At 39.0% G+C, this 18,761-nt stretch overlaps 2 protein-coding genes across 4 annotated transcripts in view; both read right to left on the minus strand.

Annotated features, from left to right (window-relative positions):
- Positions 1-6,513, minus strand: part of rassf5 (Ras association domain family member 5) — a 38,071-nt gene extending 31,558 nt beyond the window's left edge. Inside the window, exon 1 of the mRNA XM_079483335.1 lies at positions 5,753-6,513. Coding sequence (XP_079339461.1) covers positions 5,753-6,452 — 700 coding nt within the window. The 5' untranslated portion in view covers positions 6,453-6,513. The remainder of the gene's footprint in view (positions 1-5,752) is intronic.
- A 433-nt stretch (positions 6,514-6,946) lies between these two features.
- Positions 6,947-16,968, minus strand: ikbke (inhibitor of nuclear factor kappa B kinase subunit epsilon). Of its 3 annotated transcripts, none has more exons than XM_079483861.1 (22): positions 16,504-16,968; positions 16,246-16,397; positions 15,367-15,493; positions 15,114-15,251; positions 14,787-14,922; positions 14,445-14,626; positions 14,025-14,185; positions 13,516-13,626; positions 13,231-13,410; positions 12,504-12,700; positions 12,255-12,313; positions 12,069-12,160; positions 11,889-11,990; positions 11,654-11,714; positions 11,462-11,577; positions 10,569-10,645; positions 9,905-9,944; positions 9,733-9,834; positions 8,201-8,297; positions 7,952-8,043; positions 7,799-7,870; positions 6,947-7,709 (listed from the first exon to the last, which is right to left on the minus strand). In XM_079483861.1, the coding sequence occupies exons 3-22, from the start codon at positions 15,451-15,453 to the stop codon at positions 7,646-7,648; spliced, it is 2,166 nt and encodes a 721-aa protein (XP_079339987.1). In that variant the 5' UTR covers positions 15,454-15,493; positions 16,246-16,397; positions 16,504-16,968; the 3' UTR covers positions 6,947-7,645. The 3 variants fall into 3 exon arrangements, with proteins under 3 accessions (XP_079339987.1, XP_079339986.1, XP_079339988.1); XM_079483860.1 differs by having other exon boundaries at positions 16,557-16,962; XM_079483862.1 differs by lacking the exons at positions 16,246-16,397; positions 16,504-16,968 and having other exon boundaries at positions 15,367-15,570.
- Between the last annotated feature and the right edge of the window lie 1,793 nt (positions 16,969-18,761).

Raw genomic sequence — 18,761 nt, forward strand, 5'->3', positions numbered from 1 at the left:
ACATATAAACACCACTTACATCATAAATCTATATTGTATTTTTTTACCTGTGCCAATGCCATCACATGTGTCACAAAAGTTAGTATAGTACCATTGTGGGATAACTAAGCACTACTGTCTCTTTCTCATGATCCCTTTGCACACTGTCTCTCTGATTTACCGGCACATTCTAGAACAACAGAAACATTTGCCGGCTAAGTTACAGATCAATGTCTACCACCACAGTCTATGAATAGATAACGAAAGGTAGGGAAAGATGGAGAGACATAATTATAGAGAGACTGAAACAGGCAAAGAAACACATCAGGATCTTGATACGCCAACAATAACAAAACAGGGCTATTTAAGGAAGGTAAAAGTCAGAGGTTTTCACTCAAACCAAACTGTACAGGACTAGTCACAGTGAAAATCATCTCTGTATTTCGCCGAACATTTGTGTACTTTATCATCTACAAAACCAAACACTACCAATCTCTCCTCTGTTACCTGATAACTCGAGGGTCCCGCTACTGCTGGAGCGCCGCAGAATGCGGAGGCCCTCGGACCAAGAGCGGGACTTGGGCATGCGTCGGAAAAAACGTCCCAGACGCTTGGAGACCTGTCCGAAGCAGGCGCTGGCGACGGCCTCCTCCGTTCTCATCTCCGGCAGCATGATGGTCGCTATCTGTGGCCTGTTACGGCCCTGACCCCAGTTCCACCATTGCGTCCCGCTCCAGGTGCTGGTCCTCGAGCGACTGCCAGGGGGTCTGGGCGCCTGTGGCTCCGTGGCGATGATGTGTGGGCTCTCTGCGCCAGTCGCTCCTGTGTGTCCACCATCGCAGGGCTGCGCTCGGTTTTGTGTTATGCTATAAACACCCCCCCTCCCCTGCCTTTCTGCCACCCTGCACCCCTACCCTCACCCAATACCCTCTCGCTGACACAATCCCACTCTCCACTAGCCCGCTTGCTGGTACTCTTCTCCTGTTTCTGTTCCCTGCTCTTGGTTTTCTCACGCAGTGCAGAACTCGTAGCAGCACACACTGCACCCACTCATCCTGCTCTCTGCAGCATGTTTTTCATTGAATCCTTAAAGGCGCAGCCGCACTGCACTCCTAACACTTTCTCTCTCTCTCTCACTCTCTATCGATCTATCCATCCCTCGATGACTCTCTCCTGTCACTCACTCTCTGACATCAGTCATGCCACTTCCTGTGTGAGAGAACACAGACCACAGTTTGACAAACCTGTTGTCCTGAAGGACGTATCTAGTTTGGACCAATGCTCTGGCCCCAATGAAGACCACATTTTTACTCTCTCTCCCTCGCTTCTCTTCTTTTCTATCAGTGTGCCGTGTATCTATAAATAAGAAGAGTTGAGAGCAGCCTCCTGCTCCATTTCACTATAGAAAATAGACATGAAGATGATGGTAAAACAAAACTATAAAACCTTGGTAAATCAATTCAAATCTATGATTCCACGCACATACAGAACCTAAAAATTACACTTAATTCTGAATAAGACACCTGAGCAATATCCTTTATTTGATCAACATCTCACCAACTACTTTGTTCCACTTGACGAATTCTCAGCTCGGATTAAACATCAAGCAGTGCACATGAGCTGATTATAATAAATGGGGTGACACATTTCTTGCTGTCCTCTCACCAGAGTGGGTGAGAGAGATAGAGAGGAAAGAGTAGCCAAGGGCAGTCTAATAATAGCCTGCGATAACTCCCAAAAGTTCTGTCACACATACAATATATTTAGTTTCTTCTGCAGTAACACTCACCACCTCAAACATCCAACAACAGATCTCATTAACACATATTTACTTCACACACACATGACATGTCACACACTACCCACAAACACATCCAACTCCATCTGATACTTTCATTAGTTTAAATACATAAAATAATGCGTCAAGTTTTCGTTATCAATAGCTCATTATGTGGCCTCAGTCTGACACTTAATTCCTGAATAAGATACCCGAGGCCCAAGAGCTTCAACAGGAAGAGAGATGACATAAGCCTGGTTCATCTATGGCCGGAGGTGAATGTTGTATTGAGAAGTCAAGACAAAGCTCCTGCTGTACACCGTGTTAAACCTGTGTACAACACCAAACCACTAGAATGTAGCCCTACATGTGCAGAAAAAAACTACATAGGTTAATGAATAAACTTTGTGTCAATGAGTTCTTGTAGGCGTACAGAGTCAAGCTTATGCCAGACGTTTTATTTATTTTGGAAAGTTGGGAATAGGGAGGAAGGCCAACTTAGTAGTAGAGGTTTCTTATCTTGATATATAAAGAGTGCACGGAAATTACTTTTAATAACTTGAGCTATAAATGTTTCCTTATCTTAGAATAGAAGTAGACACGCTGTCAAACAAAATAGAAAATGTTTTAAGAGACATCTTACTGCTAATAATGATAAAAAATTGTTATGTTGTAGCATGTTATTGTGTTTGTCATATAAAAGAGTACGATGCTAGCAACCATGGGTTCGTTTTCTACAAAGCACACGTTAAAAGAGGAAGACATTCTTTCTAATATAACAGTCTGTCTGAAACTTTTAATTAAAAAAATCAATCCGATGTCTGACTGGCATCTAGAAACTGTAATCCATCTGCAATATGGCTATAATGTGGATTAAACACAGCGTCAGACAGTCATCCCTCCTCCATTACATACATTGGGGTGCTGAAATAGGGGGGGAAGGTTACCAAAACTAAGCCAGATTAGACACCCATCTAGACAAAGACACAGTGAGGTGCCTTTAAAAAGACAGACTAAGTCTACTCTGGTAATACTTATGTGTTGAGGAAGGGTCCAGTGAGGACGTCTTATTTAAGATGTCCACAGTCACGCTAGCAGTCAAGCTACCAGAAGAGAAGTCACTATTTTTTCCATGACTGAGCATAAAGCATATACAGTACTGAATATAGATGGAACATAACTGGATTATAAAACCTAATGGTACTTAAGACAATATAGTGCGCAGTATTTCTTTCACAAATCCATTTAGCGAGGCATTTGTGCAACTGAAGACAGATGAGAGGTTTTAGGGTTTCAAGTGTGTGCGTGTGTGTCCTTGTTATATTTGTGAGGGCCCAATTGTCCTCAGAAACACTGTGAACAATCATTACAGCCCACTTAAAAAGGCTCATAAATTGGTCAAATGACATTTTTCAAATGCACATGTTCGTGTGATGATTAGGTTTAGGGTAGGCCCTACACAATATATCATTAGCCTGATATAAAATCGATGGTCTATATATAATGTCCCGAATAGTATGGCAAAACAAACATGTGTGTCTGATTGTGGGACAAAGAAAAATGAAAAAAAATGAAAGAATTAACAAAGTAGGTGAGTAGTTGAGGGAAGGAAACAAGCATTGATGTTCTCTTACTGCTGCTCTCTCATTCTGTATGTGTAATTATGGACTGTGTGTGGACTGAATTGGTGACTTGTAGTAGTCAGTATGCACCATCTTTAGCTCGCCTGCACAACCACAACCTCCTAAATACAGCATTACCCAGAATGCCTTCAGAATGGACGGTTTCAAACAAATGAGCAACAAGGGTAAAGGCAAATCAAGACATATCCATAACATGCTGTAAAAACACAAAAGCCCCCTAAACTGAAAGTGACAACATTTCTAAACTGGCTTTGGAAATCCCCATCAGATCTCATACTAAATCCTTCTTGCTGAATGTCAGATGCAAACCACAACAAATCTACCCCAGGAATAAAAACACAACACCCTTTACTATAAAAGGTTAAAGAGAAAGAAGTGCAAGTCCTCAAAATGTCCATGGTTTCATGAAAATCTTGGAACAATATGAACTGTGCTAGCTTCTTCTTTCTTATGATTCTTTCAGCATGGGCTGAATTCCTTTGTGTCCTTCAGAGATGGATGGCTTTTATTGGGTTACTGGTGGTGCCACACTTCCCGGCAGAAGAAGAGAAAATCAGGGAGAAAATCGGAGGAAATGAGAGATAACGTGTTATGGCCTGCCGGTTCAGCTCAGCTTCAGCAAATAAGTCTTAAAGGGATTTATGACGGTCTACAACTTCAAAGATAAATGAGAGGAATGGACAGATTTGACTTCACTGAAGTGGCAAGACAGCAAACTATGGTACATGTATTTTGGAATAGGACTTTGATTAATATACCCTTTTTTCCATTAGCAGATTGCTCTGAAATTGGAACTGCTGTTAGGTTTTTCCCCACATGTGTCACCTTTGAGCTCTGTTCCAAATTCCAGAATCATCCCTAATTTGCATCAACTAGAAGTTTACTGCATTCACAGTAACCTCCAGTCCTCCGGTCGGATTAAACAAGTGGCATTTAAATAGCGCTGCCTTATCAAGCAATTCACTGCGGTAGCTTTCCAAAAGAGAACTGCTGACGCAATGCCAGCTCAGCATCGCTTTACACATACTGTACATACACGACTGAACACACACAAAACACACACAATCAAACACATCCTGCGCAGAGATGCAGGCTGCAGGCTCTCAATGTGCATCACATCACTGTAAGCCATAAAACAATTTTGTACCTTCATTCCATCCATTCTTTTTATTTGCCATGAAGTAGAAACCTCCCAAATACTTAAAAAAAAATCTATGTAACTAATACACGTCAAAGTGTTGCAAGATAACAATTGAACCGCAATGGCGGCTCTTTAGAAGCAGAAGGAAAGAAAAAATTGGAATATCAAGCACATCAAATAAGCTGAAGTGCATTATGGGACAGTGGAGTGCAGGAATAAATAATGCCAAATCGTGTTAAAATGACCGCATCTATTGAAGTGGAGTATAGTACACAGTAACTTTAAATGAATAACACAATGGAAATGCCTAAATAAGGCAATTTGGTCCTTTGGAAGAGGTGCGGTTTACCTCAGATACCATTTCATTTATTTAGGAAGCAACACTTCAAAAGATACACATGTTCCTGAAATCATTTCACTGGTTAGGAAATCCGATGAATGCAGTTGGTCAGATAACAATCATATTATATTCTTGGAGCCCCTGCTCCCATTCCTAAACAACCAAGCAAACATGACAAATAATGAAAATGAAAAACAAACCATAACCTTAGGAATCCCCCCCTCCCATCTCTTCACGTCTAACATCCTGAATCCTCAACATGCATCGGCATGCGTCGTTTTGAAATAATACACCAGAAGGTCCGTACAGTACAAACACTCCCTCCAGCAATAAATCCCAGCAAAACAAACAATATCCATTCTGTAAGCACGGAGGCTCCACTTTTTAATGTGCCTCATGTTCACTGAGATTTTTCTTTCTCTTAGCCGTTTCAAAATGAGTTACCATGGATGTCTTCTTTCTATAAAATAATTCAAGGCTTTGAAATTGGCAGGAGTTAAAAAACACGGCTCATTTACGCATTTCTGACAATAAAAAATGTACAAAATAAAAGGTTCTCTGTTGTGCTATATGTGGTTATCCTCAAAAGCTTTTTTTTTTTGCTGCATAGGCTTTCAGTAGTATAGTGTTAACAAGTTCTACAGACTATAAAAAGGTTAGTAATTGATCTTCTAAGAACCTTTGAATGTCCTTTGGGGAACAAAATGAATCGTTTATAAGAGTGCATGCAGTCCACTGGAAATTTGTAAACATTTTTTAAAGATATGAGTGCTTAAGGTGGACGCTCTCCCTATTAACTGTTTTGCAATGTCACCCCTTGGCTGTTCCCACAGCATCACGTAAACAGCACCAGACAGACAGCCGTCACTTACTTTGACACTTGAAGGCAGCGCTCGTGATGTGCCGGTTGCAGGCGTCGCACCAGTCCTGTCTCACCTTCCTGGAGGTGAAGTTGTGGCCCTCTCCCTTCTCCACCTTCACCCTTGGGTCTTTCTGGTAAAATATGGACCATGCTTCTCTTCTCATGTGCTCGCTCCGCATCTTCACGACCCCTGACCTCGCCTGTGTCAGCCTGTCGAGCTGCAGACCCTCCAGTTCATCAGGCGAGTTGACGCTTTGGGAGAAATCGCCATATTCCCGCGGTGATGAGGACGAGGGACTCTTTCCCGTGTCATTCATCGAACTCCTCCGATTACCTGTCGTGTACTTGCTGAATATCCCGTTATTATTGTTGGCGTTTTCCCTGTTAAGGCGGCACTGATGCAGCGCGTGGCCAGTCGTGTCACCGGATTTGGGCATCTCGGTCTCTTTATGTCTCGAGTCCATAGCATTACGTGGCGAACCGGTATCACGGAGTCGGTTTGGGGATGCTGAAGGCTGTTCGTGATTTAATAAGACGGAGACCGCGACTCTCGCGCTGTCCGCATCGCTCGGTCGGTGTCGCATGATCTTCTCCAGGGACCATTTGCGCGTGAATTTCTTTCTGTCGGTCGCCTTCAGCTTCTGGAGGAGCTGCTGGTCCGTGTCGAGGCGGTGTGGCGCGGGGTGCTGTCTGAAAGTGACGGACGCCATGTCTGTAGTAGTATGTGCGTGGAATACAAACTGAATTAAAGCGCCAGCTGCGAGCGTTTGGTGACGCGCGTACTCATCGAGCAGCGCGCTTTAAATGACAGTTGACGAGCGGACGCGCGCTCTTTAAAGCAGACGCGAGCCTGCCCCTCACAAACTCCTGCCGTCAACTAAACAACCCAAACACCACATTCAAAGCGAAAATTGTCAACCTTTTTTATTAAAAAAAACTATTTTATACTATATTTCATATAATTAATCATTTATAATTTCAATTCATGCTTCTTGTACATGATAATAAACGCATATTTGGAATTTGTTAATAATAGCTTATATATGTATACTGCAAAAGTATTATACAATTAAAGTATTATTAAATAAAGCAAATAAAATTACATTTAAAGTGTTTTACACATTTTATTCAAATGTTACATTTATTAAGAGGTATATAAACATTATGTTTATTTAAATATATAAACATACCTTCCACTAGAAAGTGAAGATAAAAAAGATTTATTACAACACATACAAAAAAGTTGATAAAATTTCCATATGTAGACAAACACACACAAACGTAGACACCTAACCACAGAGGTCTCTGTGATGTCACCAGATATGGTAGTTCCCCATCAGCAAGGAATTCCCCATTCACTCAAACCATATAACAACATCAAAACCATACAAGTCATATCTTACTGTAAACTGAAATAACATTACATGAGACAGTTGTCTCCTGTCATGATGATAATATTTGAAGTTAAGTCTTCAACACTGTCATACCAATAAAACACAGAATCCACAACACAACCTGATGTGATCAGACCACATAAAACTATTTGTATTGCTCCGTGCTGTATGATAGAGAATGAGGTTTTGCTGTCGTTTTCCCTTTTCCAAACAGAATCAATCACACCGGGCGGATTTAACGGCTCTCACTTCATGGCTGTGCAATAATTACAACATTATTGTCGGCTGAATGCACAATGCCATCAATAGGGTCTTTAGATTACTCAGCAGAACTGCTGCTGTATGATTATTGACCTGTAGTGACATTATGGAATTGTTGTGGATTTACTCTTGGCTTTTGAGACAAAGTTTTGTTTTTTTGTACTTTTTTGAGATGACTTTTGTATTCGATCCATTTTCTTTCGCTTTCCATTTTCTTTCATTGTGGTATTGTGTAGTCTCAAAGATCCTCACTGACTTTTGGGTTGAGGTACTTTTCCCTCCGTTGGCAGTTTGGCAGTAACTACTCCAAGGCTTCAAAACACAGAAGACTGTTAAATTGTGAAAGGATTTCCAAAAGAGACTTCATTCTTTTGAAATAATACAACAATAGGAACGCATACCTCTCTATAAGGTTGTTGTTACTCTGTAGTTCTCGTGCCACGGACTCCATCTCATCTTTCAATCTATTCATTCTTAAAACAGAAAGTGTCTCATTAAGAATTCATACTGTTTAAATGGAAATATATACTGCCTCATTCGCTCCAGTGACGTACCGGAGAATCATGTGGTCTTCATTTTTTGGTCTGTCCATGCCCTCGGCTCCCAATGGCTGCTGGAGAGCTCGGAGCACAGCTCTGTCCAAAACCTGCCAAGAACATGGTCAGGTTAGGCTTCGCTCAAGCACTCTGGCACCAGATTTAAACCAAAAATGTGTACAATAAATGTTTGTGCTGTCATATAGCAGTAAAACACCAAAACAAAGTCGATGAGACAGAATATGTGCTTTTTTTAAAAAGATTAACCTCGCTCTGCTGGACTTCACACACATGTAGCTCTCCCATCAGCTGTCGCAGGACACCACTGAAGCCCTCTAAACTTGACTGCATCTCATGCAGAACTCTGCGTGAACATCAAAGGCTAACTTAAATGCAAGTCATAAATAACACAAGAATGACCTATTGCAGAAGTTTTATTCTGTTTAGTTTAGGTGTGTGAGCTATAAATAATAATAAGCTTGTAATCTTGAGTTATATCCTCTTTAGTCTCCCAAGATAAACTCCAGGGAGCTTTGTTGACAGTGAAATTCAATACACATTCCGGCTTTCTTTTAAATCTTGTCCAAGAAGTAGCAGCACCAAAACGTATGAAGAATGTTTCTGAATCTATACTTTTGGCCCACCTTTCTCGTATCAAATATATTTGGAGAACATAGGAAGCATTCATGAGAGGACCATGTTTTAAAATGGTGGGCCAAGTTGAAAAAAGTTACAGTTCTATCCATTCCATCTAGCTGTTATTAAACGCCACAATGTGTCCTGTGTAAATGGCTCCTGATGGTAAAAGGCTGCAAGTTCAGTCCACGGTTTAAAAGACTAAAGAACTAGAAAACAATCAATTATAAGAAAAAAATTGTTATACCAGTTTATGTATTGCATATTCAATTCAATTCAATTTTATTTATATAGCTCTTTTCACAATTTGCATTGTTCCAAAGCAGCATTACAGGGGAAAATAAATTAAAAAAACACAAAAAAACAACACAGTACATGAATAGTTTAACTTGTTATATAAACACCTAGTAAATAATATCTAATGTCAGCATCTCCTGGTGGTTTATTTAGCATTTTTTGCATTAAGTTAATGCTTGGCTGAAAAGATGTGTCTTTAATCTAGATTTAAATTGGGCGAGTGTGTCTGATCCTCGAATAATATCAGGAAGGCTATTCAAGAGTTATGTGCCACGTATGAGAAAGCTCAACCCCCTTTGGTGGATTTAGTTATTCTAGGTATTATCAAAAGTCTGCGATTTGAGATCTTAGAGAGCGTGATGGGTTGTAGTGTGATAGAAGCTCTGTTAGGTAGGTAGGGGCTAAACCCTTTAAGGCTTTATAAGCGATTTAAATAAATTTAAAGTCAATACGATACTTAATGGGTAGCCAGTGAAGGGTTGATAACATTGGGGTTATGTGATCGTATTTTCTGGACCTGGTTAGAACTCACACATAGAATATTTCGTATTTTGGCAACATTTCTTAGGTGGAAAAAGGCTGTTTTTGTGACATTTGAGATGTGATTTCGAAATGAAATCTGTCTAATATAACGCCTAGATCTTTTACTCGTATTCGTTGGAGTAACAGTACATCCTTCAACTTGCAGTTTATAATCAGAAATATTCGGTTTGCGTGTCTTTGGTCCGAAAATATTTCTGTTTTATTAGAATTTAAAAGAAGGAAATTACTGGTCAATACATATTGTATATATATATTACATACTTCATATTCTTTAATATTGTGCAGTCCTAGTCTATACTTAGTCCACATGACCTCTTCCTCACCTGTTCCAGTTCGTTGCAGCCATCAAAACATCCTGGTATTTTTGCAAACAGTCATCCTTGAATAAAGCCTTCACCTTCTTTATGTATGAAGATAAATTAAGCCTGGACAGAATATGGGCATTTGTCAAATTATTGACACACATTTAAGAAGCTGTTTATGTTTAATACTCACTTTTCAAACTTGTGAATCTGTTCGTCATTAAAGCAAAGCTCTGCGACAGAAAAGGAATGACTTAGCATTAGTCCGAGAAATATTTTAACATCCTATTGAGTTCTTTTCCATATGAATGTTCGAGATGGGATCTATTTTAGCTGACTGTACAGACTCCACAGAGATAGATCACACATTATCATAGCAGGCAGGCAGAAAGGAGGATTCGATTCCTCACTGTCAGATAAGACGGAACTTCTCCTCCTCCTAGTGGGAGCAACCAACACAATACTGAATGATAATCTCACTGATCTCAGTGCTGGCTCCACATTCACTTACTCCTATCTGTACCCTCTCCAAGAGCATAGCGACTTCTTTTTCAAAATTATTTGAATATTTTAAAGGTTTAAAGTTTTTCTGATAAAATGTCCGACAGAAGACAGACTTTCAAGACAGAAATTTACAAATGAAATTGTGGTGATGTTTCACCATATTGTAATTGTGCACACTTAAGGGTTTTCATTTTGCTAAAAATCTCAAAATATTATTTGACTTCTCATATATACCTTAAAGTTCGGACAAGCACAGAAGGTTGTGTGTCCCCAGACAATCTATGAAATCTGACAGTCAACTAGAGAATATTTGTGTTGAATGAATATGAGAGGGAAAACATTCATGCACTCACTTCCTGTCACTTTGTCTTTGCAGTACTGCTGATGTACATCAGCAATCTTTCCCAACAGAACCTCCATCTTCTGAATGCTGCATTAAAAACACATGCTGAGTCTGATCACATTAAACATTTACTGTATACATCTCACATGCCAGTAAAGAACAGCATTTAAAATATTATATAGGTCTGTTATTCTTATATTAAAAGAATTTCAATAAATTCAAGACTTCTAATCAACTTTTACACAAAAGTGCAAAAATGTTTTACCAAGTTAATATCTATGCGCTAACTTACTGTTGGGCTCTCTGAAATTATCAATTTGTTTGTTTGTTCACTTCGTTTGGGTAATGAATGTTATATAAACTGTGGATATAACACTGGATTTGGAGATCGTTTGAAACTGATAGATTGAGCGCTGATCCTAGCGCTAAAACATGCCGGACATGAACCGGACATAAGTGGAACCGAGTCTTAATGTCTGTGTTTTGTTGGTAATGGGTGCTTTAGTTCCGCCAATCCCACATGCGCATTCAACCCTTCTGGTCGATCCATTGGTTTCAGTTTGAAGGCAAAACTGATGCAGGTTTTAATCTCAAGGCACTTATGTACCTGTATTTATGCTACTTATTATAACCGGTCTGACGAGAATCCTATCATATCAACCCTTTTAATCGGGGAGTGAATTTTAAGTGGGACAAAGTTTCCCCCAATGAATCGCTGGCGTTTTCCATCATGGTATATAATACAGAAGGCTTTAATGTAAATGTTATTGCCATCAGTGAAGTGTTTTCAACGTTTGAATGTATTAAGGTATTTATATAAAACAATTGGCACATGCAATGACACAATTGTGATGAACCACTATTAAGATACAAGACTACACTGATCCCAACCGTTTGTATCACCTCTTGTCTTGTGCCAGTGTCTCTGAGTGTTTCGACAGCATCAACTGCAAATGTTGTATCTGGTTCTGAAACTCTTTGATTCCACTGCCGTACATCCTCTTCAGATCTTCTTCAATCTGCACACAGCATGACACATCAAACACACATCCTCTACATTTACTAAACACAAGACTCACAGAACACAACTCTTACCAGGGTCAGCGTCTTCTTATTGTCTGTGAGATACGGAAACTCATGTGCAAACTTGTGTGTGCTGGTCGGGAAAAATGAAGAGACATCCATCCATCAAGTTTATTTGTGCACCACAGCATGTACTGTGGTAGCATTAGTTTCATTATATAAATGTAGCATAATAAAACACAACAGATTTATACTCAGGACCATCACCAATAATGCATTAAGTAGTATTACTGAGACAGATACTTACAATTTGTGGAGGTTTTCCTCTATGTTAATGCAGGACAGCAGCTTCACATTCACCGTGGTAATCCTCTGTGCTATGTTACTGCGTTCTAAACCTATGGTTTCACTGTAGTCAAGAGGGAATATTGTTTAAGAGCATCATATCATATAATAGGAGGTTCTAGTCATATAAAATGGCACTTACATGTAGATATAAAATCCCTGCAGAATCAACTCTCTGTACTTGTGCATGGATTTAGCTATCTGCATATACTGATGGATGACTCCAACTATTTTCTTAAGGAGGAACAAGAAAAGGAAACAGCTGCAGTGACATAGTATGTAGGAATTAAGCATCAGAGAAATTCAACTTATGGACATCAATGCTTACCTTTGAGAAAGTGTAATCTGCCATTACATCAAACCTAGTAGGAATAGGGGGCGATTCAGCTACAGAACAGAAGTCAAAAAGTATAAGGGAAAATAATGGAGTTTAATTTGTATGTGAAATTAAATCAACTTTAGGAGCCCCAAAATGCTTTATTGACAAATGCTGCAAACATAAACTCTTATATTACACAGCACAGAACTGCCACTCAGGCATTGGAATGATAAAAAGACACATTTGTTGGACCCTTACGTTCTCTGTATTGAAGTCCAACTAGTTTCTCCGAACGTCGGCTGGTCAAAATGATTGGTCGATCTGGACTGGTGGGCGGGAGGTTGACTACTTTCATGCTTGGATCCAATGTGAGACGATGACCCTGAAACAGGTACTGCTGAAACTCAGGTTCAATCCCAGTCTGAGCTTGAACATCCTCAAAAAAGATGGAGACTCTATAAGAATAAATTCAACAAAATTGTCAGAAACATTTCCGACCACACTAACCTACATTAGGGTGCACAAAATGAACCAAATTTTTAATTTACTCAAATTTGATCCCAAGCTTTTGTTGCATAAAAGTTAGTCGTATCTAAGCGAACATCCTCTTTAAGTGTCAGAACTGAAAACACCCTTGTTACTGAAATGACAACTGTTATTGGGACACCAGGTCCAGCGAACGCCAGATCCTGGAATGCATAGTTAAAGTCTATTTTTAAAGACGTTCCAGCTCTGGATTTGTGGAGAGACTTAAATAAAAAAGCAGTGGTGTGCAGTCAATATTGGATCAAACAGGAAATGCAGAGCAATCTTATGCGAGGAAAACATATTTGTACTATGCGTCACTATTGCTTTGTTCGAGAACCAAATGTTACGTGTCTAACAAAATTCACAGAAGGCTCCAATTATATAAACTATTTATATAATTATATAAACTATGCAAACTGCGTAAAACTTTTGTGTAAAATGATGAAAGCAAACAAACGTGTTGTGGAAGTGAATGAAGATGCTGTGTGTTGTGGCCTGCTGGAGAGAGAAGATGTGGATTGTGATGCGGTGCAGGATGTCAGTGGTGGCGCCAAAGAACTGGACGAAGCCCCAGCACTTCTCCTGATTGACCTCTAGTATCCTGCCCAACACTGGAACCAGTTGAGTCGTTAAACCTCTGCAAATAACAGAGACATGAGTGAACTGTTGCAGAACCCAAGAGGACTGTTGCATTTGTAGTAAATAAAGATTGCTATCAATAACTTTTCAGTACTCAGCTCACTCTGAGAGCTGGCAGGACTGTGGCATTCTGTAGCTCCATTCGATAGGCCCGTCCTCCGTTTTCTGTACACCTGCAATGGCTCCTTCTGGCTTTTCTGTTGTGATCTTGTACCTGGAAGAAAACACAATAAAGGTCCAATGTTAATTTATTTGGAGGATCTATTGACAGAAATGCTATATAATATACATAACTATGTCTATAAGGCCTTAAAGATACTTTAGAATGCGCCATTTCAATTTACATACACCACGTGTCCCTTACATGAAATTCATCTTTTTGTTTCTACATTAGCCCTAAACGGACAAACTGTTCTTCGGGGCGAGTTTTATAAATACATTATCTCTTTCAGCAAATAAGTGAAAACATATTTGTACTGTTTCAGCCACCGTAGTGCTTCGAAAGGAAAGGGAGAGTAAGCAGTTGTTTGCAATATGTAACCTCACCACTAGATAATTTCGGGGATAGTTTGTTTACCCCCGTGTACTAAATAATTTGATACAGATTCTCACATGGTTTTCTTGTTTCTCCGTGGGCCTCCAAACGGTATGAAAGGAAGGCTGCCAGTTGCAGCGTGGTAGAAGGTGACACCAATACTCCAAAGATCCACTGAAACTCCATAAGATTTCTGCTGCGGCTTTCTCAATACAGCTCGCTCATACATATCAGGATGCTGAAGCACAGATACACAGAAAAGTTAACATCAGCAAATAAATAGTTCTCCCGGACATATAAAAAGAACCACAACAAAAACATATGTAGAATTTTGATAAGAAACCGCATTGGTGATATTGAATGATTTCTGGGAATTACTGAAAAAAGATTGCTCTTGAGGGCTTTAATCTGAAATAGGCATCTACTGATGTGTCTATTAATGTACACAAGACATTTTGATAGCAATAAAACACACTAAAACATAACTTCCGCCCTACCAGGTATTCCTCAGTGCCATATATCGACAAAAACTTCTCATCATCCTCCAAGTCTCTAGCAGCACCAAAGTCTGTCAGCTTGTACACCGATCGTCCATCCTCACCGACCTGCCTCATGATATTTCCAGGTTTTATATCTCTGTGCACCACCCCATTTTCCCGCAAATGGTTTATACCCTGGACTGTATAAGTTCAAGGTAAAAGAAAAAAATGAAGCTGTTGTTTAATAAGTTGAAGAGAACAAGTTGTCTGGGTTTGGGCATGTGGGATAATTATTGATCGGAGTATCTACAATCTACAATCCAATTTACGAGTTTGACTTTGTAATTTTTGGGGTCCTACCAACACACAGTAACACGGTGAGAAACTCTGATTCACAAAGTCCAAAAGCATTTTCAGGCCTCTCCAGCAGATTCAGCAGACTACCACCTGAACAGAACTCCATCACCAGAACCTTCTGCTTTGGGTTCATATGCATCTGACAGGCACAACAATCGAGACGAATGGTTAAACAATTGTATTTTTCATACTCTGAACTCATGCAACCAAGCAAAGGTTCTTAAACGACCCCAACACAATACATCAAAGAGCGAGACAAAGCTTGAAAATCTGAGCAACACTGCAGGTGGAAAGTACTGAACAGCATCACAAACCACATCAGATGCATACCTCCTCCACAGCAAAGAGTTTAACAATGTTGATGTGATTGAGCCTCTGCAACACATCGAACTCTCTTATCTGCACTTCATACGGCCTGTTGTAGCTCGCCAGGTTGAAGACCTTCACAGCAAATAGCTCACCAGTTTTCTAAAGGACAGAATCAAAGTAATTTCATACGTGGAAATTATATTAGTGTATAGAACCAAAAACAGCTTCCATGACTAATAATGGTTCTGTACGAGGTGCAATGATGATGAAGTACTTTGTTTCGTGCTTTGTAGACACTTGCTGTCGCCCCATTACCAAGAACATCCTCCAGGGACCAGAGGTAATTCACCGTACTCGACATCTTCACACTGGCACCAGGGGATGAAATGATCGTGTAGGCTCTGAGAATGACAGAAAAACATTCAATTCAATTTTATTTATATAATGCTTTTCTAAATCTGCATTGTTCCAAAGCAGCTTTACAGGGTAAAATAAGAAAAAACGAAAAACACAGAAGAGGTCAAACACATTGCATGGTGTTAATATAACAAGTTTAATTATTCTAGTAAATAATATCTAATGTCAGCAGTCTCCCGGTGGTTTATTTAGCATATTTGCATTAAGTGAATGCTTGGCTGAAAAGATGTGTCTTTAATCTAGATTTAAATTGGGCGAGTGTGTCTGATCCCCGAATAGCGTGGCGAAGGCAATTCCAGAGTTTAGGTGCTACGTGTTTTTAAATGTTTATTTAAAAACATAAATAAACAACTTCTTACATGGGATTTGTAAAGTTTGTCTAGTATGCCCTACTGGAAGTATTAATAAAGCACACAAAATGAATGACATCATGTCATAAAACATGAGGCATCTCTAATGCACCAACTAAACTTTTATCAGAACTAACTTAATATGTCTATTCCTCAAATTATTATGGTTTTATTAAAAATATCAATTAAATATGATTCCACTAGTAAAACCACGGTCCATTTTCATCAGCAGTACCCGTGTTAAGGTAACACATCCCTATAATAACTGAGATAAAAACACAACATTATGTTCAAGATCGTTTTCTGTTTTTTAGGAGCTTAACCCAAGAATACAAAGTTAAGGTTCAGAGCCTCGTGTGTTTGTTTATAAATTAAAGTTAACTCACCACCAGTGTACAGTACTTCAGAGTAACACTCCAGGGAGTCAAATCCAGCCGAGAGCACAAGTGTTAAATAAAGTCCATTTCCTATATGACATGCGAGTCAAATGTAAAAGCACACGATACTCTCATATCATCGATGAATGCGCGGAGAAGACCTTTAAAGAGAGTTCAGGGAGCAATAAAGCGATATGACACACAGGAGCAATAATACAATAGATACTAATACCAAGTTACTAGTTTCCACAAAAGCCACAACAATACCTGTTGAGAGAAAGAGACTCGTGATTCATAACAAATAAATAAGTTAAACATACAAATCACGTGTTCGTCGACACATCTTCCATCACTTAACAAAAGGTGAAAGTTTCTCCAAACAAAGTTCTTGCGCCAACAGTCCGATTGAAGAAAGTATGAACACAGCAGGACGGAAATCCACCCGCTCTCATTCTTTCAGGAACTTCCTTGTTCAATGTATCGAGTTGTTTATGGTAAGCGTGTCATTTTCTTCACTGTTTATTCTTCTGAATCGAGATATGAACTTGACAACACAATGTGGGTTAGAGAATTATAAACACGCTAAATCACAACCAGATTCACGATAAATATTTAATGTGTCGAGGAAATAAAACGCTTTTCTAACGCCCTCTATAGGCTGATGTTTCAGACGGTAACGTCGGTTACTGCGGTCAGGCCTCCACTTTGATAATGACGGTCAAGCCAGCCCTCACGGTGGCTTTTGTGGACGCATATATGAGACATTACGGTAAGAGCACGGTAGGACAAATTTCAAAATAAAAGCGGTTTCGCATTCTATCACTTGATAGTGTCTTACAGATTGCAAGTTATGTTGCTAGTGATGCTGTTGCAACGAGCAATGTTAAATGTTAAAGGGTTGATTTGCAGTTTTTATAATCTTCTGGGTGATTTCTAGGCCGTTGTTAAGGTATTTTGGTGATTACAAGGGTGTTGCTATGCAGTTTGTGTGGCATTTTGGGTGGTTGCTAGGCCGTTCCTAAGGCATTCCGGTGGTTGGTATTGTTATTTTTTGTTATATATACTGTTTTATCTTATGTTTTTTTATTCTATTTATTTTATCCTTTATGTTCAGATAGGTGTTTAAAGAAAACTACCTGTTTTCACTTCAGAATCATAGTACACCATCTCAGATTGTCCATCATGCAATATCAGGACATTCTGATGTGGAGTTTTTAAATAAAAGTCCCCTGAATATCCTATTTAAACAGTTTTTTCTATATGTTCAGATAGGTGTTTAAAGAAAACTACCTGTTTTGGGAAAATTATTTCACTTCAGAATCATAGCACACCATCTCAGATTGTCCATCATGCAATATCAGGACATTCTGATGTGGAGTTTTTAAATAAAAGTCCCCTGAATATCCTATATACACAGTTTTTTTCTATATGTTCAAAAAGGTGTTTAAAGAAAACTACCTGTTTTGGGAAAATGATTTCACTTCAGAATCATAGCACACCATCTCAGATTGTCCATCATGCAATATCAGGACATTCTGATGTGGAGTTTTTAAATAAAAGTCCCCTGAATATCCTATTTGCAATGTTTTTTTTCTATATGTTCAGATAGGTGTTTAAAGAAAACTACCTGTTTTGGGAAAATGATTTCACTTCAGAATCATAGCACACCATCTCAGATTGTCCATCATGCAATATCAGGACATTATGATGTGGAGTTTTTAAATAAAAGTCCCCTGAATATCCTATATACACAGTTTTTTCTATATGTTCAAAAAGGTGTTTAAAGAAAACTACCTGTTTTGGGAAAATGATTTCACTTCAGAATCATAGCACACCATCTCAGATTGTCCATCATGCAATATCAGGACATTATGATGTGGAGTTTTTAAATAAAAGTCCCCTGAATATCCTATTTAAACAGTTTTTTCTATATGTTCAGAAAGGTGTTTAAAGAAAACTACCTGTTTTGGGAAAATGATTTCACTTCAGAATCATAGCACACCATCTCAGATTGTCCATCATGCAATATCAGGACATTCTGATGTGGAGTTTTTAAATAAAAGTCCCCTGAATATCCTATTTAAACAGTTTTTTCTATATGTTCAGAAAGGTGTTTAAAGAAAACTACCTGTTTTGGGAAAATGATTTCACTTCAGAATCATAGCACACCATCTCAGATTGTCCATCATGCAATATCAGGACATTCTGATGTGGAGTTTTTAAATAAAAGTCCCCTGAATATCCTATATACACAGTTTTTTCTATATGTTCAGATAGGTGTTTAAAGAAAACTACCTGTTTTGGGAAAATGATTTCACTTCAGAATCATAGCACACCATCTCAGATTGTCCATCATGCAATATCAGGACATTATGATGTGGAGTTTTTAAATAAAAGTCCCCTGAATATCCTATATACACAGTTTTTTCTATATGTTCAAAAAGGTGTTTAAAGAAAACTACCTGTTTTGGGAAAATGATTTCACTTCAGAATCATAGCACACCATCTCAGATTGTCCATCATGC

This window comes from Barbatula barbatula (genome assembly GCF_947034865.1).
Source record: "Barbatula barbatula genome assembly, chromosome: 20".
Classification (NCBI taxonomy): Eukaryota; Metazoa; Chordata; class Actinopteri; order Cypriniformes; family Nemacheilidae; genus Barbatula; species Barbatula barbatula.

What these genes read in the sequence shown, in the direction of transcription:
- ikbke (XM_079483861.1), bottom strand. Translation starts at nt 15,453, where the DNA reads ATGTCGAGTACGGTGAATTACCTCTGGTCCCTGGAGGATGTTCTTGGT. An exon ending in TGGACTTCAATACAGAGAAC is followed by an intron (nt 12,314 to 12,503) that starts GTAAGGGTCCAA and finishes TCTGTTCTGTAG; the next exon opens with CTGAATCGCCCCCTATTCCT. An exon ending in GAGGAAAACCTCCACAAATT is followed by an intron (nt 11,715 to 11,888) that starts GTAAGTATCTGT and finishes TTTCCCGACCAG; the next exon opens with CACACACAAGTTTGCACATG.